This window comes from Elgaria multicarinata, chromosome 8 (genome assembly GCF_023053635.1).
Source record: "Elgaria multicarinata webbii isolate HBS135686 ecotype San Diego chromosome 8, rElgMul1.1.pri, whole genome shotgun sequence".
In the NCBI taxonomy this organism is placed as follows: domain Eukaryota; kingdom Metazoa; phylum Chordata; class Lepidosauria; order Squamata; family Anguidae; genus Elgaria; species Elgaria multicarinata.
The window spans coordinates 9,682,528-9,710,135 of record NC_086178.1 but is presented as its reverse complement, the minus strand read 5'-3'; the positions used below and the strand labels follow the sequence as shown (position 1 = coordinate 9,710,135).

Here is a 27,608-nt window from a genome sequence, read left to right as displayed (position 1 = left end):
TCCTTTACTTTGATTTAATATAAACTTTATTTTTAAATTTTGGAGTGTTTGTTTGTTTGTTTGTCCCCCCCCCCCTCTTAAAGCCTGACTGTGTTTCATCTTCCTTCTATATACAAAAAAAATACAAAAAAAAAAAACCCCAAAAAATTATTCTCTATTTCTTCTCTCTGTTACTTGGACTGTGTGTGTGACTGTGTTATTGTGTGAGTGTGCTGTGTGCACTGTTTGTGAAGTGCAACAGCCACAGATTGAGCATTACAAATCCTGTTTGGGCAAAGCATACACACACTTCTTGTCCCATTTCCCTACATATAGTAATATTCTTATACATATTATTATATTCTTATATATATTATTATTAGTATTATTATATTCTTATACATATTATTATTAGTATTAGTATATTCTTACACATATTATTATTAGTATTAGTATATTCTTATACATATTATTATTAGTATTAGTATAATATCATCATGAAAAGAGGGAGCAGGCGCATGTCTGTGGCGAGGCGTGCTGAAAGCAGTGGTCATCAAGGCAAGGCTCAGGCTGGCACCAGTAAGCAGGCTGCCTCTCCTGCTGTGAAAATCAAACGGGCAACTCCTTGGCTGGCTGCTCCGCAACAGAAGCTGGAGAAGTAGCAGGCAGAGCCACTTTCTTCGGCAACTTGTGCCCGGCATTCTCCTTTTGAGGGTGGGAATGGGAAAAGTGCCCCTTTGCAAGAGGCAGGTGGCAGCAGTGCCATTAGAGGAGGAGGAGGAGTATCCCCAACTCCTTCATTATCGTGTGAGCCCACGAGCCCGCTGCTGGACCTGTCTCCAGACCTCCTAGACGAGGTTCTTCTCAGCACAGTGGAGGGGCAGGAGGAGGAGGCGGCGGGGTTGGGTGCTGAGGAGGAGCAGCAGCAGGCCGAGGCTCTCTCTCCAGTCTCATCCCACACCTCTTCCGCTGCAACTCCTGTTTCTGTGGCAACACCAGAGAGCTCAGGCGGGCAATTGGTGTCACCACGGAAGTGAAAGACAAGTATAGTGTGGGACCACTTTGAGGTGGGAGTGGATCCCCACTTTGCTGTCTGTTGCCACTGCAAACTCACCCTAAGCAGGGGTTCATCTACAGGGCATTATGGAACCAGCAGCATGAAGATGCATCTTCACAGGCAGCACCAGTCGATCTTGCTGGGGAAAAAGGCGGGCAAGGCGACTGGTTCCAGGGGAAAGCCGAAGGCAGCTGCTGCTGCTGCTGCTGCTGGCACTGCCACTCTAAGCTCTCCATCTCCCATCCCCACGAGAGTTAGGCAGGCAACCCTGCAGGACATGGGGTGGGGGAGGTATGGAACCACAAGATGGCATTTTCCAACGCCCACCCAGGGTGCTACTGTGGTGGGGCATCTGCCGGGACTGACTCCTCCCCAATACTAGATCTATGACATGTCTCTCTGCCTGCCCCTCTGCTAGCCTGTCCTCCTCCTCGGTGACCGACTCGCTGGGATGGTTTGCGTTTGCAATGCATGACTAACTGCAGTGCTGGCTTAGAAACCAGCCATCCTTGCCTCACTTCCTTGTGCCCCCAGAAATGCCCGCAGCCTGCCTGCCTGCCTGTCTGCCCGCCTCCCCCGGGGTGCTGCTGTGGTGGTGCATCTGCCAGGACTGACTCCTCGCCTGCTCTGCCTGCCTCTCTGCCCGCCTGGTGCCTGGGAGATGGGCTTTGCCGTTCGTGCCCAGCACCCTCCGGCACACTTGCTCCCAGTCGTCCTCCTCTGTGCCCCTCAATGCGTAACTGCTGGCTTAGAAAGAAACAACCAGCCATCTTTGCCTCACTTCCTCCTTGCGCCCACTTACGGGTTGGTTTGCTATGCGTTAGTGCTCAAGCCATCCTTGCGCCACTACAATGCATGCTGCCTGCCTGCCTGCCTGCCTGCCTGCCTTCCCTCCCTTCTCCCCTTCCCGCCTTGCAGGGATGGTGTATGTGTCTTGCTTTGACTCAGGGGAGAAGTCCTTCCTGCGCTCACTTAGACTTTATCAAGTTCAAAAATCCATTTTTCAAGTGTGGAAGAAGATTTAGGGTTATCTCATGGCATGTTGGGATTTCCTTGGAACTGGCCCCATTGAGCTGTCTGCATTGCAACTTTAAATCCCTGACATACTGGAGTGTCGGATTTTCAAAACTTCCCCTAACATCAGGGGATGATGGGATTGGCTTGAAACTTGGCGTCCATGTGGACACATGGGTAAGCTGTCATGGGACCAAAGGATAGGTTTATGACTTGCAAATTGACGTAGTTGTAGAATGGGACTTGATTTGGGGTGAGTTAAAAGGTTTAAGCCCTGCCAAAAATCAGGGGATGACGGGATTGCCTTGAGTCTCGGTGTCCATGTGGACACATGGATTAGCTTTCATGGTGCTGAGTTTGAGGTTTCTAACATGCAAATTGACAGAGCTATCGAAAGGGGTGTGAATGGGGTGTCCGATTTTCATAAATTCCCCCAAAATTAGGGAATTAGGGGATTGCCTTGAAACTTGGCGTCCATGTGGACACATGGATAAGCTATCATGGTGCTGAGTTTGAGGTTTCTAACATGCAAATTGACGTAGTTGTAGAATGGGACAATTTGGGGTGATTTAAACCCTGCCAAAAATCAGAGGATAATGGGATTGCCTTGAGTCTTGGTGTCCATGTGGACACATGGATAAGCTTTCATGGTGCCAAGTTTGAGGTTTCTAACATGCAAATTGATGGAGCTATCAAAAGGGGTGTGAATGGGGTGCCCGATTTTCAAAAATTCCCCGAAAATCAGGAGATGATGGGATTCCCTTGAAACTTGGCGTGCATGTGTATACGTCCATGAGGTGTCATGGTGCCAAACTTGAGGTTTCTAACTTTAACAGAAAAAAAGTTTTATACTTTTTTAGCTTTCAATGCAACCCTATGGGGGGAAAAACGGAGCTCCGATCCGGATCCGGAGCTCTGCAGTGGAGCGGAGCGAACATAGGCGGAGCGGGGGCAGAGCGAAGCGGCCCGATCTGCAAAATGTGGATCTGGAAGAGAAGTGGAGCGGGGGGTCCGTGCACACCCCTAATAATACATTCCTCCCTCTTCTCCCACCCACCCCCACCCCTCCCCACATTTAAGCCCTTCCCCCTTTTCTTCTCTGGAGGTGTCCAACCTCCCGCATGGCAATTCTACCCTTGAGGGGGGGATGATGACTCCCGGTATCTGGCAACCTCCAGTCCCCTCTCCTGGTCAATCTTCTTCTCTCTTCTCACTTCTCTGCATTCCCTACAGTGACACCTCCAACTGCTCCTTCTTCTGTTTCAGATTCTGCCTCCTTGTTTTCCATCTTCTTGTCACCTTGGATCAGCCCCAACTCCCGCAACAATGCGCATCCTTGTGAAGCCGATGTTATTCTGTGATTGCATCCCCCATATACAAACTTCAACAATACTGGGTACCCCAGCTGTAGCTTATTCTAGCTCTCTTCAAAATCACAGTGCATGGTTTCACACTCCTCCTCCAACTAATGGTTTCTGGGCAAAAATCGTTGAAAACTTGAATTGAATTTGATTTGAACATCAGCATCCCAGGAACCAACCTTATTGCTGTCATCAGTTGGTCTTTTTTGAAAGAGCTTGCAAATCTTACGATAATGTCTCTTGGGTACATACTCCTTCTGGGGCCCATTCTGTAGACATGTTCCAAATCAGCTTCTTCCCATCCCAGCTCTTTGGTCACAGTCCCCAACCATTCCAGGACCATGCCTCTCAGAACTTTAGGGTTCTCACCTGAAACCTCAGGGACCCGTCTGATGCGAAGGTTCCAATGGCAGTCCCGATCCTGTAAAAAAATTATTCTTTGCTCCCATTGTTCAAATCTGACCCCATGTTCTTCCAGCTTCTGATCTTGAATCAAAGACTTCGTTTGTATTTCTGCCACTTTTGTCTGCAAAACTTGTGTGTCTTTCTTAACCTCTTTAATAGCTTCTCTCATCTTCTCTTCCACTCTTTGCATCAGTTTTCCTCTAGCTGCTTCTTCTTCCTTACGGAATGTTTGTAGCTCATCCCTTATCAGCTCTCTGACACTCCCCAGCATCTGTTCTGGAGTCATATCTGGCTTCTTAGCAACAGGAGCTGCCTTGACTCTTTTCTGATTCCCAGTAGCCATAGGAGCGTCCTCTTCCTCTTCCATGTCACTCTTATCTTGCTCCTTATCTCCGATCCTTTCTAAACATGCCAAATTCCTATTTGAGGGATGTCTACCCCAGCGTGGCAGCTCAAGTTGTTTATATACTTTCTGAGCTTTAGAGGAAGATTTAGATTCAGACATCAGCTTTCGGCCACACACCAAACAGCAGTTTCAGACCTGTAACAAAACAGATTTATTCTTCCCTTATCTCCCTCTTAAAACTCCAGCTCCTTTCGCTTTCAGTGCCAGAGGCTTTCGCTTCACTCTGTCAAAATTTACTCACTCTTAATTGCTCTCAGAAGTGAGATATTTTCTTATAAACGCTTCAACAACCGGGAGCTCGGGACTCCAGATGTTACTCAGCCACCGGAAGTTGCATCAACCCCCCCACCTAGAAATATACTTTGCCTCTGCTGTGCCCCCCCTTGAATTTTTTTAGAGTGCCGCCACTGGTTCTGCCTTCTCTTGGGTCTTGGCTTTCTCTTTCTCTTTGCCTTGATCTGGCTCATCCTCTTATAAGGGAGGGGCAAAAGGAGTGGGTTTGTGTGAGTGTGGGGTGAACCGCTTGATCTTTTGGAGTTTCTTCCACTTTTCCAGAAGAACAGCATTAGGCTGTTTGTCCATCTCTTCTCTGGACACTCTTGCACTCAGGAGATCTCTCCACATCTGCTGTCGGGGGGACTTCTAGAGCCCCCTGTGCCTTAACATTTTCATAGTTTTCTCCAATGGCTCGACAGGATTTCTCACCATCTGTGGGATTGCTGTCATCTAGCTGTCCCAGTTGGCTGAGCATGACTCCTTCGTCCCAGACTGTCATCCCCAAAAGCATTTCGGAGCAGTTTCAATTGCATGCCTGCAGTGAAACGCTCCTGATCTGGCCCCATGAAAGCATTTCCATAGCAAGCAGCTAGCATTCCTAACTCTCTCAGCTGGGCTTGGGCTTTGCCCAGGGCATGCCAGGTTTGAGTTGCAGCATTTATTTATTTATTTATTTCATTTATATACCGCCCCACAGTCGAAGCTCTCTGGGCAGTTTACAAAAGTTAAAAACAATAAACATTATAAACAAATATACAAAGTTGAAAAACATAAAAAGCATACAAACAACAGTATCCTTGTAAAAACAGCTATTTTGGGGTCAGTTAGAAACAAACAACTGCCTGGGAGAAGAGAAAGGTCTTAACCTGGCACCAAAGCAATAACAATGTTGGTGCCAGGCGAGCCTCATCTGGGAGATCATTCCATAATTGGGGGGCCACCACTGAAAAGGCCCTCTCCCTTGTTTCCATCCTCTGAGCTTCCCTCAGAGTAGGTATTTGGAGGAGGACCTTAAATGTAGATCGCAGTGAGTGGGAGGTTCATGTTGGGAGAGGTGTTCTGTTAGGTATTGTGGTCCCATGCCATGTAAGGCTTTATAGGTTAAAACCAGCACCTTGAATTGGGCTCAAAAATGTATAAGCAGCCACTATAGGCAGGCCAGAATCAGCCATATATGTTCAAACCTTCTTGTTCCAGTTATCAATCTGGCCACTGTATTTTGCACAAGCTGCAGCTTATTAAACATCTTCAAAGGCTGCCCCCAATTGAGCACATTGCAGTAATTTAATTTGGAGGTTACTAGAGCATGGACAACTGAAGCTAGGCTATCCCTGTCCAGATAGGGGCATATCTGGGTCACCAACCAAAGTCGGTAGAACGCACTCCGTGCCACTGAGGCCACCTGAGCCTCAAGGGACAGAGATGATTCTAGGAGAACCCCCAAGCTACTGACCTGCTCCTTCAGTGGGAGTGCAACCCCATCCAGAACATGTTGAACACCCACTATCCTGTCAAAAGAACCACTCATTAACAACATCTAAGACTTGTCTGGATTGAGTTTCATTTTATTAGCTCTCATCCAGTCCATTGTCATGGTCATGCATTGGTTCAGCACATCCACAGCCTCACCTGATGAAGATGAGGAGAAAGAGAGTTGTATGTCATCAGCATATTGGTCACAGCGCACTCGAAAACTTGAGATGACCACACCCAACGGTTTCATGTACATGTTAAACAGCATGGGGGGGCAGACAAGACTGACCCCTGAGGAACCCAATACTAGAGAATCCACGGGGCTGAGCAATGCTCCCCAAGCACCACCTTCTGGAGCCGACCAGCAAAGTAGGAGCGGAACCACTGCAATGCAGTACCTCCCACTCCCAACGCAGCCAGTCATTCCAAGAAGGATACCATGGTCGATGGTATCAAAAGCCGCTGAGAGATCAAGGAGAATCAACAGAGTCACACTCCCTTGTCCTTCTCCCGACATAGGTCATCATACAGGGCAACCAAGGCTGCTTCTGTTCCAAAACCAGGCCTGAAATGTGACTGAAATGGATCTATATAATCAGTCTCATCCAAGAGTTTCTGGAGCTGGCCTGCAATCACCCGCTCAAGGACTTTGCTCATGAATGGAACATTTGCCACCAGTCCATCTACTTCAGTTGAATATGGCCATGTTTGGCGCATGACTAGGATGATCCAGTCTGTGAGGCTTTGTATTCCTGCAACTGTGGGAGCCATGCAAAGTATCTGACTCAGTGCTGGCTGTGTGGTGACTCCACTGAGCTTTACCATTTCATCCCCAGTTAGCGTCACAGAATCTCCACCTGTGTCCCAAATCCTGACTAACCAAACCAGTATCGCTTTACTTCGTTTCTGTTGGTACTGCTGCTGCAAGGCAATTCTCTCCTGGCTGGTGAAGTCTTTCATAGTTTGCAACGTGTCAATCACATGCACATTTTGCCCTGGGACTGTCCTCTGGTGAGCTCTTTTCTCTAGAAGGGGTCTAGCCTGTGCCACAGCTTCAGCCTCTTCTTCACTCTCACTTATGGCAAAATCTTCCTCTTCTGTCAGATCGTCCTATAGATTCAATCTGGCTGGATCCCAGCCAGGAGATGTAATCAGGCTGCACACTTTTGAGTGCCTAGGGCACTTCTTCTGGGTCCTGTGAATCAGTTTGACTGCTAATTCTTCTGCTTTGTGCTGCTATGCCTCATTAGTAGCGAGGCTGTCCTGCAGAGTTTCTCTGGAGGGGATCTACACTACTGTTTAAAGCGCTTTATAACAGTTTTGACAACTGTTGGGGCCCAGGACACACTGCATATACAGTTTTCAAAACATTTTCAAAGTGCTGTAAAGCGCTTTAAAAGCAGTAGTGTAGATTCTCTCCCCCCACCCCCCGGTTAGGACTCTAAAATCTTGTTCTTTGCTTAATTTGTCTTGTAGCTTCTCCATTCTCTCTTTGCACTCTAGTTCTTTCTACCCTATTTTTATTTATTTTATTTATTTATTTATTACATTTCTATACCACCCAATAGCCAGAGCTCTCTGGGCGGTTCACAAAAATTAACAAAAATTATGCTTAATATAATGAATCTCTGGTCTTCTTTCTGAAATGCTTTGGCATTCAAAATGTTCCTGTTTTTTAAAATATATGTATATATTAATCAGGCCCTTCAATCTTTCAGCTTTTCTGGGAGAAGAGGCTGCAAGGCTTAAGTGCATCCGATGTGAGTGAGCAGATCATAAAATCGATGGAGCTGCCTAAAGGGCTTCAAGGTACTCTTTGCCTCGGTGACATTTAATGCGCTCTAATAAATCGGTGATTCTCAAACTGGGTTCCCTTGAAATGGCTCCATCTAGTTCAATCATTCAATGCTGTCAGCACCAGCCAGGCTAAAGGGCCAGCACCCTACTTCTCTCTCGCTGACAGTTTGCTAAGCTGCAGTGATTCTATTGCAGTCAATAGGCTAGCAGGCATGCACTCCTGTTTTACCTCTGGCCAGACTACAGGCCCACAGAGAATAGCAAGGTGTTGAGTGGCCAGGCTCCACATCACACTGTGTGGCCATCCTGGGTGCCGGTTACACATCTCAGCTGCCCCTGCTCCCTCCTTCTCTCTGAATCTGAACATACTGGAATCACCTTAGCTTGGACCCTACCCTGCTCGCTGAGCCAATTGTTCCAGTCCGACTAGCTCCAGCCATCAGCTTCTGGCTGTTTCAGGGTGGCCAAGAAGACAAAGTCATCAGACTCACAGGTTGCTTACAAGGAGACTATTTTATCAGTATATTGCACATATCCTAAGAAAAGCAGACTAGCCTGCAAAAGCTTCCTGAACAGAAAACCCTTTGAGCAGTCTGGACACCCACCCCTGGGCAGAAGAACAATTAAAGTATAACTGAACTTGGCATTGATGCCAAGTTAAGAGAGTGATTAATCGTACATGGGGCTTAATAACAAAGCAACTCTTCTCATTGATATCAACTTATTATCTCTATTGCATGTATTTCTTGCCGTTTATGTGCTTAGATCTCACCTGATGTGCATTCCTTATTCCTATGTACTATATTATGCCTATTTAGACCTTTGCACCCCCAAGCATCTAAGATCCCAAGTGTATGTGTGTGCTACTTGCCCTGCTACTCCCCACCCCAGCATTTATTAAACTGTCCGTGAACCCCCCCTCCCTTGTACTCTTATTAATAGCAACGAGAAGCAAAGATCTCTCTCAACAGAAAGAAATCAGCAGGTGAGCATGAACAGAAAAGTCAGGGTGGGGGTTTCTTAGCAGAAAAGTAAGGAGGGAGAAATTTGCAGTAATTGGAAAGCTATACTAAATACATATATATGTTTATGACGAGCTACAGCGAGGAACAGCACAGATTTTATAAGGATAGGGAAGGGCTGTGAGTCCTAGTATAGCATCTGAATTTAGTTTTTTAACTCCTTCTGGCAGCTGAAACCTGAACGCCCTCAGCAGGCTGGTTAAGAAGATGAAGAGTTCAATCCTCGCCAGCTGCTCCCCTGGACACACCCGAGCCCCTGTGGAGAAAGCAAAGGAACAACAGACTGAGTAACAATCTCTTCTCCAGAGCATTTCCCCCAGCTTGGAACAACACATGCATCTGAGGAAGGACACGTGTTGGTAGCCTCTTCCCCACCTCACACCCTGGAGTAACCCATGAAGAATTGCTGCTCCTACAGCTGCCCCCTCTATAAATTCCTTTTACTCTATTGGTTGGCATCCCTCAGAGAGGCGTGGCTTTGGCCCAGGCTCCACCAGTAGCTGGCCTTGCTTGTATACTGTTTCAAAGCAGGCAAAATTACTGGAAATACTTAGGACAGAGAAATGCATAAAGCATCTTAAATTAAGCAATGTAGATCACAGGGAATGGAACTGAGAAAGAGTTTTCTACATGCAGCTGTTAATCCACTGTTAATTTGCTACATCCACTTTTGGTTTCATTGTAGAATTGAAATCTGAGCACCCTCTGAGCAGTGTTTTCTTTTGTGCTTTTATGCTACATAACCTTTAGGTGGGACTCTGGCATAAATGCCAAAACTAACCAAAATCCCTATATATAGCAGTTGGGCACATTTGTCTTTGTTATAGTAGCATCAAACAAAATAATAAACATTTCCAATGTCCTTTTAACTATTAAAACCTCTCCCCTTTCCCAATTGAATGCTGCATTTTCCCTGCGCTAAATAAAACATCACTTAAAGTGCTGGTTAGATACAGCAATTCAGTGACTCTTACTAAACCATCATTCTCCAAAGTCCAACTCTAACAGTGCACTTCTGTGCATGTCTACTCAGAAGTAAGGGACCTGCTTCTTGTAGAAAATCACAGCCTAAATGGAGTAGATATAGCTTTGTACTTTGAAAATGGGGGGGGGATCAGGCTTTTTCAGTGCTGAAATTTTTGAGGAACAAGGTCAGGTTGTGGTTTCAGGCCAAATTGAATTGTAGGGCTGTGCAGTGCCTCAGGACGAATCCCTGAAGTTGAGGCAAGGCGGGCTGATTCGGCTCACCTAGCCTCGGTTCTGAGTTGGTCCCAGGTTGGCCCGAGGTGTCCCGAAGCCGAAGCAGGTCAGTACCAAAACAGCACTGGGCCGTCCCTCCCGCATTCCCACGAAAGCCAGGGAAAGGCCAGTTGTGAGTTCATTGGACTCACCTACCTTTCCCCACTCTCCCTGCTCCCCTGCCATCATCACTGCATTGCTGCCGCCATTGCTGCCCACTGCACCACTTCCATGACCTTGAAACATCTCCTCCTCCTGAAAACTGGGGGCCGATTTCAAGATACCATGGGGACTGTGGTTAGTACATCTATGGCCACAAACTATGGCGTCTGTAAAGGGGAAATGGCTGTGTTTCCTGGTCATAGTGGCAAAGCAGCAGCGGTGATGTAGCATCTGTGTGACGGTGGCGACAGGTGAGCAGTGGCTGTGGGTTGGGGGTGGTGAAGGGGTGGGGAGGGAGGGAGCAGGAAGTCAGGAGTCCAATGGCTTTCCTGGGTTCTAGCTGCACAGCTAAAACCCAGGGACATGCAGGGCTGAATCACTTCGGGGGCCTGAATCTTGCTGAACCAAGATGCCGACATGAGGCAGGCAACCCTCGAAGCACCCCAAGTCAAATCGGGGCTATTTTGGGGGCTCCAAAATGGCCTCGGAGGCAAATTAGGGGACCGTGCACAGCCATACTGAATTGTATCTTATGAAAAGAACTGGGATTGTTTCAGCCTTGCCTGAAAGGAAGCCAGTTGGCATCTCTTGCACCTAACCCAGAAAACATGTCTTTGAATCACAAGCAGGTCTGGATTTCAGCATTTACCTGCACCAAATGGCAGAAATTCTTCTCTAGCTACAAAATTTCCATCCTTGTCCAAAAAATGGTTTGGGTTGAACTTTTCAGGAGACTCCCACCGCTCAGGATCAAGAAGAACAGAGCGCAGATCTGGAATAAGATGTGTCCCCTGCAAGAAAGGAATATTACACAGAGAAAGAAGGCAGAACAGTACCTTTCAGGATTTTTCCCCACTTCTAATCACTAAAGGGCTCACTCTGGACTGGGTATCTGAAGTGCTGAGGGACGATGGAGGAATCCAGTTGGATAGTAGAGCTCAACAAGATTTGCTCAGTTCACACACACACTGATTTCGTTCCAGGTTCTGCTAGCTGACCTGACTTGGCTTGAAGTGAATTGGACCACCTAGTGGATGTTCAGTGTTCCTAAATTTGCATCAATTACAACTGAATTTGTGCAAGTTACACCTATAATTTCCACAAATACACACATTTCAGCTGCATTTTTTGTGCAAATGATGCAAAATTTGGACATAATTTGCACAAGTCCTGCAAATTAGCACAATTTATGGCCCTCATTTGTGCAAATCTCTCAGATCCAAAACTGCACATAATAAGTACCCAGAATTCAGGGAATCTGCATGGCATGGCTCAAAAAACAAGCTGAGTCAGCCATGCTGCAGTGGTCTGGCATCTCAAAAAAAGGAGCAGAATTCCCAGCAACAGACATACTCTGTAAAAATATGGTGCTATTCTACATAGTTTTTGGGCAAAAGGAATAAAAACATTTCAGGGGAGAGTTTTCTGTTGGCCACAACTTCAATCATTCAAACCTTTTCCTTTTTAAAGCTTCTTATGTAGGGGGGGCGGAGCCTGGCAGCCATGAAGTCGGTAAAGATTTTCTAATTCTCTAACCGGCCTCGCCAGGAAATCAATTATCTCTTTTTAAAAGGGCATAAATCTCTAAGCAACATGATGGAAAAGGACTATGAATATTAAGTGTTTAAGTTGCTGAAATGGAATAAAGCTGAAAGGAGATAAGTGAGATTTTTGGAACATTTCTGTGGGCGTCTCTGTGGAAAGCGAAACTAACTGCTAGTCACAGCAGTTACAGCAGTTAATGGTTTGTTTTTGTTAGAGACGTGGACTTGATTTATGGCGAATCTCACTTTTTATTGGAAAGCGGAGAAGAGATGTAAAAAGCTGGCTCTATAAAGAGAAAAACAACTCAGACACAGTTTGTTGCTGGTTGGTGTGCTAAGGGGGGGAGGTGATCTGCAGTTTGGAGTGATTGCAGCATTCGGTGGGAAGACGGTGTGGAGCTACGGGACTGTGTTTATGGCTTGTTGCGGTCTCCCCCAGTGAATGCTGTTTTGATATGTGGTGTAATCCCCCCCAGAGAAGAAAGAGTGATTAAGTACTAGAAAGCACACAGGAAGATAAATAAGCTGCTAAGAAAGGGAGCCGGGAGTTAAGGAGGAGATTCATGCCCCATGTTGGATATCAAAAGAAGGATTAAAAAAGAAATAGCAAAAGTTAAGTGGTCAAAAAAATGACCCAGTAATCATAACCTCCCCCATTTAGAAGAATCAGTTTCAGAAGAAGAACAGGAAAGCACAGACCCAGCTATAGAAGAAAACATGGCTGAAGGTGGAAAAGCAGCTGGCAGTCAGCCAGCCACCATAGCTGAAATCAAAACTGTTATTGCAGAAAACAACACAATCATTTTTAAAAAAATGGATCAGCAAACGGAAAAATTAAATCAACAGATGCGTGTGTTAGCTGATAAAATCTCGCAGAATGATAAGGCTATAAAGGATTTGGAGGTGGGAGCAGACCTGACCCAGAAGAAACAAGAGGCTTTTGAAAAATCAACTAATGTGCACTTTCAAGACCACGAATTAAGGCTGATAGCTTTAGAGGACCAAAATCGCCGATCATCGCTTTGAATAAAACATTTAATTAAAATACAAGGAGAAAACTTGAGAGAAATAATCTTGAATTGGTTTAAAGAGTTGATGCCTGATCTGCAAATTGAAGAATTTGAAATTGATTATTATTATTATTATTATTATTTATTTATATAGCACCATCTTGAGTCCATTGAGTGGGGGGGCAAAATTACAAAGGGGCTACTAGAGATATTTTGGTGAAATTTGGTAATTATTATAAAAAAGAGCAAATCATGAAGAAACTGAGATCTATGGCCCAGCTACAGTAAAAAGGCAAATCAGTGCAAATTTATAATGATCTTTCTCAGCACACATTAAATTGGAGGCGCAGTGTTAAACCAATAACTGAAATATTAGTGAAGAAAAAAATTACATATTCGTGGGGTTATCCTGTTTTTCTAAGATTTACATATGGAGGGGGGAAGCACAGAGTAACCTCTCTGGATCAGGGTAAGGAGTTGATGAAGAGCTTGGGTCTGTATGAGGAAGCAAGTGTGATTGGAACAGGTGGGGGGGAGATGAGGCTGGGGCATCTGGGGTGTAATAGAATTGTTAACTGTACTATGAGATAATTGTAGATAGAAATGTTAAGCATAGAGACCTTGCCGGCTAGGCGCAGCACTGCCTCCGCCCCTCCTCCTAAAGTAGATGGCTGGAGTACTAGACTTATGGGGATTTGGGGGGGAAAGAGGTGGGGGGAGGGGAGGAGGGAAGGGAGGATGGTATGGGTTAGAGTAAGGGGGTTGAGGGTTATGTTATGGTGTTTGTGTTTTTATGTATGTGAATTTGAGTTTCAGAGCACAAGGGATCGGAAGAGACTTCAAAAGGGCGAATATGGATAAAAAAATAAAAGTATCAACACTCAATGTTAAAGGTTTGGGGGCAGTCGTGAAAAGGAGGAGAACAGAACAAATCTTTAATAAAGAAGGATCTGACATTTTAATGATGCAAGAAACACATCAAGGGTTCAGGAACGTAAATATGATAAAATTAAAGTGGCTAGCTTATTATGAAAAGTCATTGGGGACTTCAAAAAAAATGGAGTGGCCACTTTGATTTCAAAAAAAGTGGTTTTATATTAGAAGCTACAAAAAAGGATGATAGTGGTAGATATCTTATGATAAAAGGTAAAATTGAAGGAAAGGTATATACATTGATTAATGTTTATGCCCCAAATGAGAGACATAGAGAGTTTTTTATAAAATTATTTAAGGAAATAGAAGAATTTAAGGAGGGGTATGTTATCTTAGCTGGGGATTTTAATATGGTTATGGATAATAGATGGGATAGGTCAAACCCCACTAATGTTGAAAAGAGAAATAATATTACTATATTGAATAAATTAGTAAAAGAAAATGATTATGTGGATTCTTGGCGTTTACTTAATGAGGTTAAGCCTGGGTTTTCATATTACTCCCCAGTTCATCATACATACTCTAGGATAGATCATATATTTGTCTCAAAAGATTTTGCAACTAAAATTTGTAAAATGGAAATGGGGGTAATAAAGGTAACTGATCACGCATTGTTAAGTTTAGAATTTGCAATTAAGAAGAATTATAAAGAGGCGTATAGATGGAAATTGAACACAAAAATATTGAAATATAATAAAGTGGTTGAAAAAATTCAGAAGGAATTGTCAGAGTCATGGGAAATTAATGAAAAGGGAGGAACAGCTGGGTCAGTCGTTTGGGACACCATGAAGGCTGTAGTAAGAGGAATTTGTATTAGAGAAATGTGTAGTTTAAAAAGTCAACAATATGCAAAGCAGGAGAAGTTAGAGACAGAAATTAGAAGTTTGGAGGAAGAATATTGGCAGGGTAAAAATAAATATAAGTTAGTAGAAATACAAGCTAAGAAGAAACAATTAGAAAATTTAAATTTAGAGGAGGTTCAAAAAAATTTAATATATATGAAAAGGGAGTATTTTGAAAATAGCAATAGGAATTCTAGATTGCTTGCCAGGCTCACACAAAAGGAAAAAGCGAGAAACAGGATAGAAGCATTGAAAGATAATAAAGGGAATTATTGTTATACAATGAAGGATAAAATAAAAAAAATTCAGAAATTTTATCAAGAATTATATGAGGGAAAAGAAACTGAAAAAGAAAAGTTGGAGGAATATATTGGAAGGTACATAAAGAAGGGAATAAAAATAATGCATAAAGAGCAAATGGAGAAGGTAAGTTGAAGATGTAATTGATAATTGGAAAGTGGGTAAATCACCAGGAGCAGATGGTCTAGGATCAGAATATTATAAAAATTTTAAGGAGTTTTTAGTTCCGAAATTAGTGAAATTTTATAACGCTATATTATTAGGAGAGAAGATACCAGAATCATGGGAACATTCATTGATAATATTAATTCCAAAACCAGACAAAGATTTGACTATCCCTGATTCATATAGACCTATTTCACTAATAAATCAGGATGCTAAAAATTTTTCATCTATTTTGGCTAAACGGTTAAATAAATTTATATCAGAATATATAGGAGAAGATCAATGTGGATTTGTGGCAGGAAGGCAGATGCATAGTTTAGTGGGAAGAGTTTTAAACGCAATACATGCATTAAAAAAATCAAACATTAAGGCAGGAATTTTGGCATTGGATATTTTTAAGGCTTTTGATTGTGTGAGCTGGCAGGCATTAAAGATTATTGTAGATGAAATGGGATTTGGAAATAAATTTAAAACTATAATAGAACAGTTATATTCCCAAAACACAGCTGTAGTGGTGGTAAACGATGGACTCACTGAAAAGATACGACTAGCCAGAGGTACAAGACAAGGATGTCCGCTCTCGCCGGTCCTGTTTGTAATGGTTATGGAAGTATTGGCGAATGCATTAAGAGATGATGGAGAGATAGAAGGAATTGGAGAGGTAAGGGGAATAAAATAGAATATGTTTGCGGATGATACCCTACTGACTATTAAAAACCTAATAAGAAAAATAGATAGAATTAAATCTCAATTGAGAGAATTTGAAGAAGCTACAAGGTTAAGAATAAATTGGTCCAAATCAGAGATGATTTTGTTTAATTATACTAAGAAGGAAGTAAAGGAATGGGAGTATAAGGGAATAGAAATGAGAGTTAAGGAGGAGATTAAATATTTGGGAATTAAAATTACAAAAAACCTAGATAATTTAGAAAAGGAGAATTTAACAAGGTTAAAGAAAGAGGTATTAGAAAAATTGGAAAAATATAAAAGATTAAATCTATCTTGGTTTGGAAGTATAGCATTAATAAAAATGAAGATTTTAGCTAAAATTAATTTTGTGTTTAGGATGTTAGCAATAAAAATTTCAGAAATTGAGATAAAAAGTTGGCAAAATATTATTAATAAATATTGTAATGGCGAAAAGAAAGCGAGGGTAAATAAGAATAAGTGGTATTTAAGCCAAAAAAAAGGAGGACTGGGTCTCCCAAATATAAAATTATACTATGTAGCAAATAGGTTAAGACATATTGTAGAAGCAATTATAGGAGTAGGAGACTTAGACTGGATGGAGGATAAAACTACAAGTAATGTAGAGGTGAGTTTGGAAAATGTTTTTTTTATGGAAGGAGGGAGAAAGTGGGTTGAAAGTATAGATAATCCACTCCTGAGGTCTCAATGGGAAATTTGGAGTAAATTTAAAGGGAAGTTGCTTCCGAGCAACTCTCCCTTATCACCGGTAATAATGTTAAAGAATTTCCCAGAGGAACTGAAGGGTAGATTAAGCAAAATATTAAAGGAGAAAAATATATTGAAATTAAAGGATTGGTTAAGAGAAATAAATACAAGAGAAGATATGGAAGATTTGTTAAAGGAGAAAAAATTATCTTGGTTAGAGTATAGGCAATTAGAACAATGGAATAAAAAGTGGATTAAAGATAATAGAGTTTGTAGAGAAATGACGAAGTTTGAAGAGTTAATAGTAAATAAGAAAAAAGGTAAAGGAGGAAGTATAGTCTTAAAAGGGTTAATGAGCGAAATATATAAAATATTGCTAGAAAAGGAGTTAAGGGATAGCTCTGGGAAAATGGTATGCGAGACAGATTTGAAGGTACAAATAGGGTGACAGAGCTGGGAGGGACTGTGGAAACAAAGAGTGTTGAGAAGTATGTCAGTAAGAATAAAAGAGAATTACTTTAAAATTTTGTGGAGGTGGTACCTAACCCCCATTAGATTGAATAAGATAAATGAGCAGCATTCAGCAAATTGTTGGAGAGGTTGTGGGGAAAAAGGAACGTATTTACATATGTGGTGGGAATGCAAATATGTTCAAAGATTATGGAAGGTGGTGTTTTTGGAAATTGAAGAAATAGTGGGAATGAAAATAGAACAAACACCAAAGATTGCATTACTGTCACTATTTGAAGATTTAAAATGTGGAAAAGAAATTAAAGAATTGATATCGAGTTTGCTGACTGCAGCACAATTGATGATAGCTAGGAACTGGAAGATTCAGGGGGAATATTCTATTGAAGAGTGGTATAGAGAAGTTTGGGATATGGCTATTAACGATAAATTGACTTGTAATATTAAGTGGAGGAAAGGTATAACTAAAATAAATGAGTTTGAAGGAATCTGGAAACAGTTCCTAATATTTGTGTTTACTAAGGGAAGTGGGAAACCGCCAGTGGAAGAAAGCATGAGATTTTGGAAGCAGGAATAGATCCCGAGGTGGAGGGTGCACTTATATGTTTAGAATGATTATATATGTAATGATAGGATAGGTTATAGTTAATATTACTTTATATATGTATTCAACATTTATTCAAAATGTATGTAGTATGTTGTGTTGTTGTTTCTTTTTTGTAAGATGTTTATTTTGTGTTTTAAAATAAATATATATAAAAAAGCTTCTTATGTAGCCAATAGGGAGTAAACTTCACCACCACAAGGTCCATTAAGAGAATGGCCTCAGATCCTGCATTCATTTCAGTCATTTCATTTCTATGCCACTCCATCCTTGAAGCTCTCTGGGCAGTCCACAGAAACTAAGGGCAACAGCTCCAAATGCCCCACTCCAACATTTCCCTGGGATGATGCCAGCAGGTGGGGAATCATCTTGCTTTTTGGTTTTACTTTTATTTGTGGTGTGGGGGTTAAGAGAAGGGGAAACCTGCCTGCGTACTTGCAATGGCTGGCAGAAGCAGCTTTTAAAAGGGAAAGGATGGACTTAAGCCACCAGGAGTAGCCACTGCTGTTCTTCTAAACCTTCCACCATCTCCTTGGAAATAATCAGAATGCCCCTTTCCTAGTTGCAATCGGGGCACGGGTAGGAAGTGGAGGCTGGGAGTTTCGGTTCGGCCCTAGATCTCGGACGTCCTTTCTCTATTAAAGGCTGGATGTTTACAGCTGTAACCTTGAAAACCCTCAGATGTGTATTTTTGAAACCATAAAAAAGGAATTCAACGTTTCTGAAGCTCCTTGCTTCTGAGATACAGGATTGTGACTATGGGCATTCACTGAATTCTGTACCTTGGGAATGAGATAACCTTTCAGGTTCACATCCTTCGTGCATTGTCTTGGAAGTCCATATGATAGAGCATATTTTGAACGCTGCATCTCATGAATCACAGCATTAGTGTAGGGCAGTTCCTTTATATCTTGGTAGCAGATTAAGCGTGATGAACCAAAAACATCTTCTATCTCCTTGTAGACTTTATCTGAGAAAAATAATGAAAATGGAAGCATTAGTTTGGATATAACTTTTTATTCCATAAAACTTCAAAACTCATTTATTTATTCTACATGAAGTTATTTTAATTAATCCTCTTAATGAATTACAAACTACCATTAGTGTATTATTTATTTGTTTATTTATTTCTATGCTGCCCAACAACTGAAGCACTCAGCTTAATACATTTTATCCTACTTTTTCCTCTAAAGACATAAAAAAAACATACAGATTAGTCTCCCCATAATTAACCTGTGAGGTCGGATAGGTTGATAAATACCAACTGACCCAAGAACATCCCAGTGAGTTTCATGGTTGTGTTGGGATACTTTATTTATTTATTAACAATATCTGTATACTGCTTGAAATAACAAAATCTCTAAATGGTTTAATTGCCAAGATATTAAAAATCACTATGAAAGCACTCAATTAGTAATCAATTATGAAGCTCTCTATCTCATTCTGACACACTAACCACTACATTGCTGAACTGGGCTGCACAGCCTGACCCTTGGGGGTCACCCGGGGCGCCGAGCTCAGGGTGGCCCCAAGCAGAGCTGAGTAGGGTGCCAACATCACACTTAAAACAGGCCCAATTGCCAGTTCTTAGTTTGTTACTCTTTATAAAAAGTTTTATTGAGGCTGTGTTTTTGTATTTTGTGCTAGTTGTTGGTAGGCCATAGTGGCTCTGGCCTCTTAAAAATCACTCATAATCTCATATGTTTATAGGTCAATTCCATTTCATCAAGAAAGATTCTAGGGACATAGGAAGCTGCCTTACACTGAGTGAGACCATGGATCCATCTAGCCCAGTATTGTCGACACTGACTAGAAGCAACTCTCTGGGATTTCAGGCAGGGTTCTTTCTTCGCTCTACCTGGAGAAGCCGGGGATTGAACCTTGGAACTTCTCCATGCAAAACATGTGCTCTGTCCCAATGATCTATGGTCCCTCCCCTCCCCTGATTTAGGGGGCAAAATCGAATTTAAAGGTAAATGTGATTTTTAAGAACATAAGAAGTGCCATGCGATATTATTATTATAACCAGCAGGCCTATCCAGTAGAATTTAAGATACTTTTAGGATGCTGTTAGGATGTTTTTTAAAAAGCGTATACTATGTTTTTAATCAGGATTTTATGTATTTTATGCTTGCTGTTGTTCCCCACCTCTATCCAATTGGAGAGGCGGGTAAGAAATAGATGATGATGATGATGATGATGATGATGATGATGATGATGTTGATGCTAGGTTGGACCGAGGGTCCATCTAGTCCAGAAGTCTGTTCACACAGTGGCCAACAAGCTATTGACCAGGAAGCAACAAAATGGGTCATGATGCAACAACACCCTCCCACCCATGATCTACAGCAATTAGTGCACACGGGCTTACTGCCTTGGATACTGGCTAGTAACCTTGTCCTCCAGGAATTTATCTTGCCCCTTTTTAAAGCCATCCAGATTCATGGCCATCACTACAACTTAAAGTAGATAGAAGGCTGTGGTTAAAAATAACAAGGCACAATAAGGGTGATAATACTCAACCACAAAAACTCACTTAGAAATGTAAAATAGATGCAATATACTAGAAATATAAGTGATACATACAACATATATACAGTTTGTAATCAATCTACAGAACAACTTCTCATAGCTGGTACATATTCTTAAATCCCTTTAAAACAAATCCACCAGTGCAAAACCTCCACAATAACAATTAATAAATAGTTCAGAAGTATATCACTCATGCACAAAGACAGGCTTATAGATGACATTCAAAAGGTGTCTATCAAACATTTGTAATGAAGCATCTAATAAATAGGGCATCTATTAAACATTCATGATAAGACATCCAATAATTTCATAATCAGGCGTCTAATAAATAATTTCATAATAAGGCGTCTAATAAAACAGTTGTCTGGTACATATCCTGTTTTGAAAAATCTTCGTCAGTTGGATGCTGTAAAAGATACAAAAATACCTCTCTCAGCATTGGTAACCAGACACATGAGTTGTCATACACTACATCCAATACAAAAAATCAGAATATATTGGCCTCACCAACTTGTTCATAAAGGGAACCGTGGCTGTACATTTAGGGTGGAACCCTCCAACGTTGTCTATGGAAGAACATAGCAAAACTTGTAGTTATAATTATAAAATATCCTAAACCTAAATTGGTTGTACAAAACTGTACAAAAGACTATCAAGGCTTACCACCATATCATTTTCACGTTTTCAATGATATGGTGGTAAACCTTGATAGTCTTTTGTACAGTTTTGTATAAGCAATTTAGATTTGGGATATTTTATAATTATAACTACAAGTTTTACTATGTTCTTCCATAGACAATATTGGATGGTTCCACCCTAAATGTACAGTCATGGCTCCCTTTATGAACAAGTTGATGAGGCCAATATATTCTGATTTTTTGTATTGGATGTAGTATATGTGACTGGTTACCAATGCTGAGGGAGGTATTTTTGTATTGTTTACAGCATCCAACTGACGAAGATTTTTCAAAACAGGATATGTACCAGACAACTGTTTTATTAGACACCTTATTATGAAATTATTTATTAGATGCCTTATTATGAAATTATTGGATGTCTTATCATGAATGTTTAATAGATGCCCTATTTATTAGATGCTTAATTACGAATGTTTGATAGACACCTTTTGAATGTCATCTATAAGCCTGTCTTTGTGCATGAGTGATATACTTCTGAACTATTTATTTTAAAAAAATTGCTCTTAGGCAGTTTTGTAAAAACATAAAATGCTACTGTGAACTTCAGTGCTGGTAACATTGGTCATTTTTTCTTTTTCTGTTTTTCTTTATTAATTGTTATTGTGGAGGTTTTGCACTGGTGGATTTGTTTTAAAGGGATTTAAGAATATGTACCAGCTATGAGAAGTTGTTCTGTAGATAGATTACAAACTGTATATATATATTTCTAATACATTGCATCTATTTTACATTTCTAAGTGAATTTTTGTGGTTGAGTGTTATCACCCTTTTTGTGCCTCATTACTACAACTTGTCATGAATTCCGTAATTTAACTATGCCCTGAGTGAAGAAGTACTTCCTTTCGTTTGTCCTGAATCTCCCACCAATCAGCTTCATGGGATGACTCCATTGGGTTCTGGTATTTTGAGAAAGGGAGAGAAATGTCTCCCTGAACATATTCTCCACACCATGCATAATTTTGTACACCTCTATTACGCCTCCCCTTAACATCCTTTTTCCCCAAGCTGAACAATCCCAGCTGTTTACAAGCTTCCTCATCTTAGTGCATCATTTGATAGGAATAAAACTTTCAAAGAATGACATGATAGAGATCAAGAGTGTCCCTTGATCATATCTCTCTGACCTTGGATATCTGGATGGTTTGTCAGGAGGAGAAGTGTCCATCTCAGAGAAGTTGCAGTTGTCTCTGTTCCCGCAATAAAGAAGTCGTGAATACAATGAACCAGGTTCTCTTCATCATAGGTAGAGTTGGGGTCATTCCTGCTCTGATTTTGAAAATGGGAAAAGGTAAAATTGAATTTAGAATGAATTATAGGCTGTTCCTCAACATTGGGCTTATTATTATGCTATCGGTTAGCCCACGACTGAGGAGGGAAGATCTCACATTGTTTAATGTGAGATCCCTCCTCTGTTTACATGTGACGTGCATAAATTACTTTTCCCACTCCCCCCACCCTACCCTGATGGAGCGCTGCGCCCCATGCATGGTTCCCGGCTCCTTGCGAGGAATCATGCGGAGCTGGGTCAACCCACAGTGCCCAGCCACACATTCCACAGTCTCGGGCTCAGCCTGGGACCACGGAAATACCGGGGCCAAATTGGAGAGCGAGATCCCGGGGCAAGGGAGGGATGATCTCTCCCTGATTCCGGGATCCCCTGTGCATCATGTGGCTGCACAGGGACAATCCCGAGGATCACTTTGGGATTTCGCCCCGTCTAGCTATGTCCTACTGAATATCTCTTTCTTGAGTGTGAGCATGTGTATATTTGTGCCTGTGTGTATAAGAGAGCTCTTTAATGTATATATTTTTTCTGTATCTGTGTCCTTCATACTGTGGCAGAATCTACACTACTGCTTTAAAATGATTTATAAAAGCAGTGACAACTGTTGTGGCCCAGGACACACTCAGTATAGAGTTTTCAAATAAACGAACTGTGTATGGAATAGCCCCCAAGTTTCGCAACCCCCAAGCAAGCAATACTTCTTAGTAACTGTTTTCTTTCCTTGATTAAAGAAAGCAATGGTCTCCTTTTTTGTTTAGCCTTTGTATGCATGTGGAACTGCATACATTTGTTCTGTTTTGTCTTTTTTGTGCTAGCTTCCTTTCAAAAAGGAGGCAGCAATATTCCCATCGGTATTTAAGCATGCCAGAGTATCTGTGGCAGTGCTTAATCTCTGCTGCGATATTAGCGATTACTTTCATAATCAGCTGATCTGGATTAATTGCTCTTTCATACTTTCCCATGTATACAGCAAAACCATTGTGACATAATGGCTAAATTCTTAGATTTAGATAGTTGAGTGAGGGGTTCAAATTCCTGCAGAAATATAAAATTCAGTGAATGCATGGGTGATCTTAAGCCTACTCCACATGAAGGGCCTGCTGGAGATTTAAGATCTATCGGAGGAGCCTTCCTCTGCATCCCAGCAGTGTGAGGCATCCGTCATGGTGGGTTATGGGAGAAGGTCTTCTCTGTTGTGGCATCCGGGTTGTGGAATGCCCTCCCATTGTAGACTCAACTGGTGCAAACACTGCTTTTATTTCAGCACCAAGATGAAATGCTGCTTTTTATCAAAGCATTACTTCATGGAGTAATGTGGGATTAAAATATAATCAAGAAGTCACTTCACACAATCAGGAGGGTTAAAAGGATTGATCTTTTCAGTTTTCTCAATGTGTATTTTTGTGTGGAATGGGCCCTAATCCAGAGTTATTTTTTTAGAAAAGAAGCAAAGACTTGGTACAAAGGTCTCCACCCAGCAACAGCAAACCTATTATTTTGGGAGTTAGGAAAATATCTGCTTTTCTTTTTCTTATAGATATTTCAGTGGATGCACTTGTGTATGGATTATAACCCAAGGTAGTACCTGATTTTAAAATGGGTGACTTTTGGGAGGACAACTGAATGAAAAGATTATCTGAGGCACAGAAGAATTTACTGGTGACTCGTGAGATATTGTTATCCAGCCATAACAGGAAATGGAATTATACTTTACATGAGTCATATTCAAAGGAGGAATATGGATACAAATAGAACTTGGATGAATAGTTTTTAAGTACAGTATAGACTTACTTTCTCCATCTGAAGTAGATAGAAATCTATGAAATCCCGTGGCTCATGAAAGCACTGTTGCTCCTTGTGCTTCTCTGTCTCCTCCCTTGCAAATGAAAGCACCAATTCAAAGGCGGCAATGGCTTTTTTGTGAGGTCCTGGAAGACGCTTCATGATCCATGGGAACATTTCATACAACTAGAAGGAAAATAAGCACAATCCTGACATCATGAAGGTGGAGGCTAGGTAACACAAGCCAACCCCTTTGGATTAGCACTTCACTATCATTCTCTGGAATATTCTTGAAGTCTGACATTAATTGTATTCTCATTTATTGAAAAGCTGGAATTAGCATCTTCTTCTGAAACCCACAATCACTTATTGGATGGGAATACTCCAAAAGCTGCTGCATAGCTATTACATTCCTGAGCGGAAGCCTGTCCTTGATATGTATAAGCAGCAACTAAGGGATTGGCTATTTTGGATAGATTCTAGGAGGGATCTGCAACTAATTAAAACTTCTAAATTCTCCCAGTGGTTCCCTCTTTTGAAAACAGAACATTTCAGGGCCAGCTATGTTTCCAACCTGAGTCCACTTTCCCTAAGAAATGCTTTTATTGAACTGAGATTCCAAGTTAAGCCATTTGCAGTTCTAGATGGACGCTATCACAAGGTGCCATTTGTATACAGAGTATGCATCTGTGGCCAACATCAAGTGAAAGATATTGTTCACTACAGGTTAATTTGTCCTCTGTTTAGGGACCTGAGAGAGAGATTCCTGAAACCCTTGTTAACACATGGATACAGAAATGCTCTTGCAGAAACAGTTCTTTTTCTTCTGAGGGATACCAACAGCAATGTAACACATAAAGAGGCTTTGTTTGCTACAGCAGCAAAAAAGATTAGGAAGAGAGAACTAGGGGCGGAGCCAGCGACAAGATGGACCAGTAGGGCATTTCTTTGCTCTTGGACGGTGAGTCCAAATAATCTTATCATCTAAAGTAAATGGGCTAAGAGTGGCGAAGAAATGTTTGGGAAGCTCTGGGCTAAAGGCGAGGGGGAAGAATGAACGGTTTCAGTATGGGAAATTGGACAATTATGCTATAGAAAAGCAGGGGCTTGGAGAAGCCGATCTCTCTGAGCACTCTCTCTGACAGAGCGCATTATTTTGGAATGAAAAGCTTGTTGGAAGAAAGCCAGCATCAGGAGAGTGATTGATGGTGATAGCCCCACTTCAGTAATTACTGTTTAACTACTTCAATAAATCCCCCGCCTGTTAGTTCAGATGCAAAACGGCAATTGGCTTTTTTGAAAGTGAAAGTAAGAGAATAGCCCGTAAAAAAATAAAGATAAAACCCAGTTTATGCCACCAAAAAAGAAACAAATTGGGAAGCCGAAGTGGCAAAGGAAGCACCCTTCAAATAACATCGCTTAGTGTCTCCAAAAAATAACTGATTCTGATGGAGATAGTGAACAAAGTCAAGAAGAGACAGAAATGGCTGCGAAAGCTGGCATGGAGCCAGATTCACAGCCTGCAACGATTGCGGAAATGAGAGATTTATTGAAGTGCATAAAAGAAGCTATTTTGGGGGAAATGAGGAAGAAGCTAAAAAAATAAATAAGCGTGTGGATCAATTAGCTGCAGAGATTGCTAAGAATGATAAGCAAATAAAGTCTCTTAAAACAGATGTGGATCAGGTGGGAAAGCAAATGAAACAGCTTCAGGGAGAGCATGAGTTAAAATTTAATGACCATGAGAAGAGATTGATTTCCTTGGAGGATCAAAGTAGGAGATCATCAGTCCGTCTTCGTAACTTTGTGGAGAAGCAAGGGGAGGACCTCAGAAAGATTTTGCCACGCTGGTTTAAAGAACTGGTCGCAACCCTGGAAATTGGAGAAGATGACGTGGAGCGTGTTCACAGGGTTGGAGGCTACAGACTAGGGGTGTGATCCGCTCCGATTAGGAGCGTAGAAGCAGTAGCGGATTGGCCTGCTCCGCCTTACCCAGAGGCGGAGTAGGAGCGGACCGCGGACCCCTAGAAGCAAGGCGAAGAGAAGCGACCATTTTTCGGAGCTCCTAGTTCAGGCGGAGCGCTCCGGTCGCCATCTTGAAAACATTTCGCCATAGGATTGCATTGTGGCAAATAATCACGCATAACTAGGTTGTTTTTGAAGCTATCGTTCTGGAAATTCTTGTGCTCAGAGAGTCGTGGATGGGGGTCATTTTGAGACCACTCTCACCTCTCTGCGTCGTGTGGGTCGCGTGCTATTTTTTTTGAAAATCGGGTCAACCGCGCGGCTCAAACGGCGTTTTCGGCTTTTCGCCCATAGGATTGCATTGAGGGAAAGAATCGGGGATAACTGGGGGGGGTTTAAGCTATCGTTCTGAAAATTCTTGTGCACAGACAGTCGTGGATGGGGGTCATTTTGAGACTACTCTCAACTTTCTGTGTCGTACGGGTCGCGCGCTAGAAGTTTTTAAAAAATCGGCGGGAAAAATACCTTTTTCAAAGGGCTGAGGGGCAGAGTCAGCTCCCGGTCATGATGATCCCAAAGTTAGAGGAGGGCATAGGCAAAACAGGTAACTTGGGATTCTGGGAAACTTCTCTTTCTTCATCTGAACGGGCTTTTCCCAGTGTTTTTTAACACAGTAGCCCCACCAAATGCACAAACACAACCTGAAATCATATACTAAGCCAAGAATAAGAGATAGAAACACAGCACTGCTCCCCACCCTAACTTTGGGGAACAACTGAAAAGATGTGGTGCAAGGGGATGAGCTCCCCTAGGGCATCTCATTGTGGACGTGCCCCCACTCTCTCCTGCACTGGAAGGCCATTAGAGCCTTCCAAAGAGAGTAAAACGGTGGAGCAATGCCTATCATGAGTTGAAGTGAATGTTCACTTTTTAGTGGTGGAGCGATGCCTGTTATGAGTTGAAGTGAGCGTTTACTTCTTAATCTCAGAGCTGTTGGTGGCTGTCTTGAGTTGAACTGGCAGCTGCTTCCCCCTCCCCCGGGCACGTCCCCCTATTGCTGGTAAAAGACAGATATAGCCTTTTTAAAAAAAATCTTCTTGCTGTTTATTGAGCAACACTGCTGCTTTTAATTCCACCCCTCCTTTGTTTATTTATTGATTTATTCCATTTTATATGCATTACTGGCTTATCCTTGGCTCACTTCCTTATGCCCCCAGAAATGCCAGCTGCATGCCTGCCTGCCTTCCCTCCCTCCTCCCCTGCCCACCTCGCAGGGATGTTGTGTGTGTGTGGCTTTGACTCAGGGGAGAAGTCCTTCCTGCGCTCACTTGGAGTTTTGGAAGTTCCAAATTTTGCAGGTTTAAGCCCCGCCAAAAAACAGGGGATGATGGGACTGCCTTGAGTCTTGGCGTGCGGCGTATGTATCCCTGGATAAGCTGTCATGGTGGTGAGTTTGAGGGGGTTTTTTAACGTGCAAAATTGACGGAGCTATGGAAAGGGGTGTTGGATTTTCATAAATTCCCCAAAAATCAGGGGATGATGGGACTGCCTTGAGTCTCGGCGTGCGTATGTATCCCTGGATAAGCTTTCATGGTGGCGAGTTTGAGGTTTCTAACGTGCAAATTGACGGAGCTATGGAAAGGGGTGTGAATGGGGTGCCCGATTTTCAAAAATTCCCCAAAAATCAGGGGATGATGGGATTGCTTTGAAACTTGGCGTGCGTGTGTATACCCCCATGAGGTGTCATGGTGCCAAACATGAGGTTTCTAACTTGAACAGAAAAAAAGTTGTATAATTTTTTAGCTTTCAATGCAAGCCTATGGGGGGGGAAAACGGAGCTCCGGATCCGGATCCGGAGCTCCGAGCGGAGCGGAGCGGAAGTGGGCGGAGTGGG

General features: G+C 42.2%; 1 protein-coding gene and 1 pseudogene across 1 annotated transcript in view; both read right to left on the bottom strand.

The window, feature by feature from the left end:
• Nucleotides 1-8,771: 8,771 nt before the first annotated feature.
• The window catches only part of LOC134402394 (cytochrome P450 2J5-like), a 183,838-nt pseudogene continuing 165,001 nt past the window's right edge, over nucleotides 8,772-27,608 (bottom strand).
• The window catches only part of LOC134402404 (cytochrome P450 2J2-like), a 48,793-nt gene continuing 30,040 nt past the window's right edge, over nucleotides 8,856-27,608 (bottom strand). The window contains exons 5-9 of the mRNA XM_063131833.1: nucleotides 23,759-23,935; nucleotides 21,807-21,948; nucleotides 18,235-18,422; nucleotides 10,841-10,982; nucleotides 8,856-9,046 (exon numbers count right to left, since the gene is read on the bottom strand). Of these exons, the coding sequence (XP_062987903.1) occupies nucleotides 8,856-9,046; nucleotides 10,841-10,982; nucleotides 18,235-18,422; nucleotides 21,807-21,948; nucleotides 23,759-23,935 (840 nt within the window). The remainder of the gene's footprint in view (nucleotides 9,047-10,840; nucleotides 10,983-18,234; nucleotides 18,423-21,806; nucleotides 21,949-23,758; nucleotides 23,936-27,608) is intronic.